This window comes from Spermophilus citellus (genome assembly GCF_964194105.1).
Source record: "Spermophilus citellus genome assembly, chromosome: 5".
NCBI lineage: Eukaryota > Metazoa > Chordata > Mammalia > Rodentia > Sciuridae > Spermophilus > Spermophilus citellus.
Genome location: NC_138186.1, coordinates 92,491,203 through 92,496,499, shown reverse-complemented (window position 1 = coordinate 92,496,499; position 5,297 = coordinate 92,491,203). Strand labels below are relative to the sequence as shown.

Genomic DNA, 5,297 nt, shown 5'->3' with positions numbered 1-5,297 from the left:
CCTGTGTCTCCTAATTGGTGAGTTTAAGCCATTAACATTTAGGGTTATTATTGAGATATGGGTTATCCTTCCAGCCATATTTGTTTATTTATGTTACTGAATATGGTTTGTTTTCCTCTTTGATTATTTCCCCCCCCTTTACTGTCCTACCTCCCACTGTTGGTTTTCATTGTTATTTTCCATTTCCTCTTCCTGTAATGTTTTGCCGAGGGTTTTTTGGAGAGATGGTTTTCTAGCTGCAAATTCTTTTAACTTTTGTTTATCGTGGAAAGTTTTAATTTCATCTTCCATCTTGAAGCTTAATTTTGCTGGATACACAATTCTTGGTTGGAACCCGTTTTCTTTCAGTGTTTGAAATATGTTATTCCAGGATCTTCTAGCTTTCAGAGTCTGTGTTGAGAGATCAGCTGTTATCCTGATTGGTTTACCCCTAAATGTAATCTGCTTCCTTTCTCTTGTAGCTTTTAAAATTCTCTCCTTATCTGTATGTTGGGCATCTTCATTATAATGTGTCTAGGTGTGGATATCTTATGATTTTGCACATTCGGCGTCCTGTAGGCTTCTAGGATTTGGGATTCTGTCTCGTTCTTCAAGTCTGGGAAGTTTTCTCGAATTATTTCATTGAATAGATTGCTCATTCCTTTGGTTTGGAGCTCTGTGCCTTCCTGTATCCCAATGACTCTTAAGTTTGGTCTTTTAATGTTATCCCATATTTCTTGGATGTTCTGCTCATGGTTTCTTTCTTTTTTTTTTTTTTTTGTCACACATCTGCCTTTATTTGAGCAGTAAGTGGGACACTTCTAGCAACAGTAAAAAAATTAATTTACAAAAGCAGGGATTTAGTGAAGCCACTTGACGGGTACCCTTGGGAGCTCACACGTAGATGCCGACCCAGAGAAGGAGGAAGAGGACTCCATAGCCCATAAAGAGTGAGGCCACCAAGGAGATGAGGAGCTCTTTGTAGATATCCCGTGTGTACTTGGTGGAGGTAACCTCGTAAACGAAGAACCAGGCGGTGAAGAACATGCCAATAGCCAGAAGCACCACAGTCAGATGGGGGAAGACAGCTGGATTTACTGGGCTGGTGTATCTGCTCATGGCCTCGAGCTCCATTTTGCCCGGCACACGGTAATCCGCCACTCTGCCTGCTCATGGTTTCTTAACAGTCTTGCTGAGCTGTCTATGTTCTTTTCAAGTTGAAATACTTTGTCTTCATTGTCTGATGTTCTATCTTCTAAGTGTTCTACTCTGCTGGTAGTATTCTCAATTGAGTTTTTAAATTGGTTTATTGCTTCCTGCATTTCTAGGATTTCTGTTTGTTTGTTTTTTATAATCTCTATCTCCCTGTATAGTTGATCTTTTGCTTCCTGGATTTGTTTATGTAATTCATTGTTGAAGAGATCTTTTATTGTCTGATTTTGCTGTCTAATGTCTTCCTTGAGACTCCAGATCATCTGAAGCATGTATCTCCTGAATTCTTTATCTGACATTCCATCTGCTGCAGATATTACCTCTTCTAACGTTGAGTTGACCTGCATTGCTTGTGGTCCTTTCTTTCCTTGTATCTTCATACTGCTCGCATTTCTTTCTGCTTACTGAGACTGTTGTGTTATTGAATTTTCCCCCTATATATTTGTATTACTCTTGTATAGTTGCAAAGTCTCCCACGCAGGCGCGGGTAGGGGCTCTGCTCCTCCTCCAATTGGGGCAATGTGCCTACCACATCAGCAGGCCACTGGGCCTGTTCTGCTGATTGGTAGCAGGTGCGCCTATCTTGCAGGCGCGGGCGGCGCCTTGCCCCTCTGTGGGCCGCTAGGCCTGTCCTCTCGGTGGTCGCAGTTCCGCCTCCTTTGCAGTCGCGGGCAGCGGCTCTGCCCCTCTGAAGGCCACTGGGCCTGTTGTGCCGGTGGGTCGCAGGTCCACCTACCTTGCAGGCGCGGGCAGTGGCTCTGCCCCTCTGCGTGTTGCTGGGCCTGTTCTGTCAGTGGTCACAGTTCCGCGTACCTTGCAGGCACGGGGGGGCCAGCTCTGCCCCTCCGCACGCCGCTGGGCCTGTTCTGCTGGTGGGTCACAGGTCCGCCTACCTTGCAGGCACGGGAGGCAGCTCTGCCCTTCTGCAGGCCACTGGGACTGTTCTGTTGGTGGGTCGCAGGTCCGCCTACCTTGCAGGCAAGTGGGGTGGCTCTGCCCCTCTGCGGGTTCCTGGGCCTATTCTGCCGGTGGGTCGCAGGTCCGCCTACCTTGCAGGCGTGATTGGCAGCTCTGCCCCTCCGTGGGCCACTGGGCCTGTTCTGTTGATGGTCACAGTTCCGCTTACCTTGCTGGCACGGGGGGAGGGGGCAGCTCTGCCCCTCAGCAGGCCGCTGGGCCTGCTCTGCTGGTGGGTCACAGATCCGCCTACCTTGCTGGCGTGGGGGGAGGGGGTAGCTCTGCCCCTCAGCAGGCCGCTGGGCCTGGTCTGCTGGTGGGTCGCAGGTCTGCCTACCTTGCAGGCGCGTGGGGCGGCTCTGCCACTCCGCAGGTTGCTGGGCCTGACCTGCCTGTGGGTCGGAGGTCCACCTACCTTGCAGGCGCGGGGGGAGGGCGCGGCTCTGCCCCTCAGCAGGCCGCTGTGTCTGATCTGCTGGTGGGTCGCAGGTCCGCCTACCTTGCAGGCGCGTGGGGCTACTCTGCCCCTCCGCGGGTTGCTGGGCCTATTCTGCTGGTGGGTCGCAGGTCTGCCTACTTTACAGGCGTGGTTGGCAGCTCTGCCCCTCCGCGGGCCACTGAGTCTGTTCTGTTGGTGGTCACTGTTCCACCTACCTTGCTGGCGCGGGGGGAGGGTCAGCTTTGCCCCTCCGCAGGCCGCTGGGCCTGGTCTGCTGGTGGGTTGCAGGTCCGCCTACCTTGAAGGCGCGTGGGGCGGCTCTGCCACTCCCAGGTTGCTGGGCCTGACCTGCTGGTGGGGTGCAGGTCCGCCTACCTTGCAGGCGCAGGGGGAGGGCGCACACCTATTTGTATTTAGACAGTTTGGCGAAATGGAGGACGTAATGCTTGGGATGAAAGTTGGGGGGAAGGGGAAGGTAGGTGCTCTTGAAAAGAAAGAAGGAGAGGGAGATAGATAGCATAGAGGAGAATGGAAAGAGCAGTAAAACTTGGAAGGGGAGAGAGAGAGGGAAAAGGGAGAGAAAAAAAATAAAATGAAATAGGAAATAAAATTAGGTCTTAGAGATCCATTTTCTTCTCTTCCCATAGGCAAAGCTGTGCCCTCCGGGCTGAGTTTTGCCCTCAATGTGTCAACAGCAATCCCTGTAAGGCGGTTCCTGGGAGTCTCTCAATCCTGTTGGTCCAGAGCCATTTCACTTCTATGGCCCCTCCTCCCCTTCCTCCTGCCAGCCAGCCAAGTCCTGCTCACCGGAGGCAGTTCCCCAAGGATTTGGTTACACTTTCAGCCCCACCGAGTGCTCTATTTCCCTAACTACTGAGCACTCTCTCTGTCATTCATCTAAGCCCCAGTGCTGTGGAGCTGTGGTCTGGGAGTCAATTGTTTAATTTTTCTGGACCCCTTTGGTGGGCACAACTTCGGAATCTGGCAGCTAAGACCATTGGTGTTGCTGCTGGTGGTAATAGGAGTTGGGGATCGAGGATCCCCTCTACTTCCCTCAGCCCCTACAGTGACAACCACTCTGCTGGTGGTAGGAGGAGTTGGGGGTCTGGAGTGTCCTCTGTTTCCCTCCACCCCTACCGTCACACCCTCTCAGTTCCGGTTGGGGGATTTGGGGGTGGGGAGTCTTCTCTGCTTCCCTCTGCCCCTACAGTCACGCCCTCGTCACTGGCAGTAGGGGAATTGGGGGTCGAGAGTCCTTTGGCCCTTACGGTCACGCCCACGGAGAGATTTTGAAGTTTCCCGGTTGTTTGTATCTGGTGTGGGTGGGAGTCACACACCTGCTAAAGTAGATTCCGCTGGGAAGGAATCTCTTTGGCCGAACTTTGGTGACTTCCCCTCTCTGCTATGGCGGGCCCCTGGCTCCTTGCCGGAGTGTCCGAAGGGAGGGGTGGAACTGGCTTGTCTCTGGTCTGACACAATCTCTGGTTTTAGTTCTCAGTTCGCTATTTCGTAAAGGGTTGGTTAGATTCCCTTCACACTGTCTGGGGGGGGGGAGCCGTTCGCCGGGTGGGCGGGGCTGTTAGCAGAGCCGGGAGGGCACGGGCCGTCTGCTGGACCAGGCAGGACACTTCTCACTGCGCCGGGCCGCCGGGGGCTGCCTGTAGAGCCGGGCAGCTGCGGCCGCGTGGCTAAGATCCTGGAGGGCGGGGTGGCCGTTCGCTGAGCGAGAGCGGGGTCTCCTGGGAGGGCTGGGATGGCGGGTGCCATCTGCCGGCTCGGGCAGGCCGCGCCGCTCCGGGCCGCCGGCCGCTTGCAGAAGCGGCTGGTGGCCGCGGGATTGGACCTCTGCACCCGCCGTGGGGCCGCCTGTAGAGCCGGGCAGCTGCGGCCAGGTGGGTAAGAGCCTGGCAGGCGGGGTGGCCGTTCGCAGAGCGAGAGCAGGGCCTCCCTGGGACGGCGGGATGGCGGGTGCCGTCTGTGGGTTCGGGCGGGCCGCGCCGCTCTGGGCCTCCGGCCGCTTGCAGAAGCGGCTGGTGGCTGTGGGACTGGACCTCTGTGCCCGCGTGGCCGGCCAAGATCCACTTGTCTGGGACAAACTGACATTTCTAATAAACCTACCAATTCCTGGCAGGTCCCCTCTTAACAGAATTTTGCTAGAATTTCCTCAGTAGGTAGACTGCAGCTGTTCCAATGGGTCTTTCTGATCCCGTTAATGTGGAGACATTGGAATCGCTGCTTCCTTGCCATGTTGGATCCCCTGTAACATTTTTGAATAAATGAACAACTACACCAAAGCTTCCTTAGACATTATTCCTTCTAGAAAGATTGGCATGTACTGCTGTTGTGACTGAAGATTTCATAGTGAATAATCTTAGAGGATTTTAGCTTGTTCTATACATGAGACAGATAACTGTCTAGGACACTTAGACTACCACAATGTCTGTGAGAAGGCACTACTGTAGCTCCTCAGAGATACAATCAAAAGTAGACTTCATTAAAAATGTGTGAAATAACAAAATTGATGAGAAATAATATTTTACAGTTATAAGTTTCACAGAATATATGTTTAATAGTTACTAGGCTATTTCAATTCACTTCTGGGTGTGGGTGGAGATCACTTTCTATGACCCTGAATTCTCTTCTACTCAACTTCTATTAAGACCTAAGTCATTATAATGTGTTTTTTCTAGCCAATTAGGTAGGTTTCATG

At 52.6% G+C, this 5,297-nt stretch overlaps 1 protein-coding gene across 1 annotated transcript; it reads right to left on the bottom strand.

The window, feature by feature from the left end:
* Window positions 1-795: 795 nt before the first annotated feature.
* Window positions 796-1,140, bottom strand: LOC308648753 (dolichyl-diphosphooligosaccharide--protein glycosyltransferase subunit TMEM258). Its single transcript, XM_081293743.1, has one exon. The coding sequence runs from the start codon at window positions 1,111-1,113 to the stop codon at window positions 874-876; it is 240 nt and encodes a 79-aa protein (XP_081149869.1). The 5' UTR covers window positions 1,114-1,140; the 3' UTR covers window positions 796-873.
* Window positions 1,141-5,297: the final 4,157 nt, after the last annotated feature.

Bases quoted from the DNA above. Each gene is read 5' to 3' on its own strand.
- LOC308648753 (XM_081293743.1), bottom strand. From the start codon at position 1,113: ATGGAGCTCGAGGCCATGAGCAGATACACCAGCCCAGTAAATCCAGCT.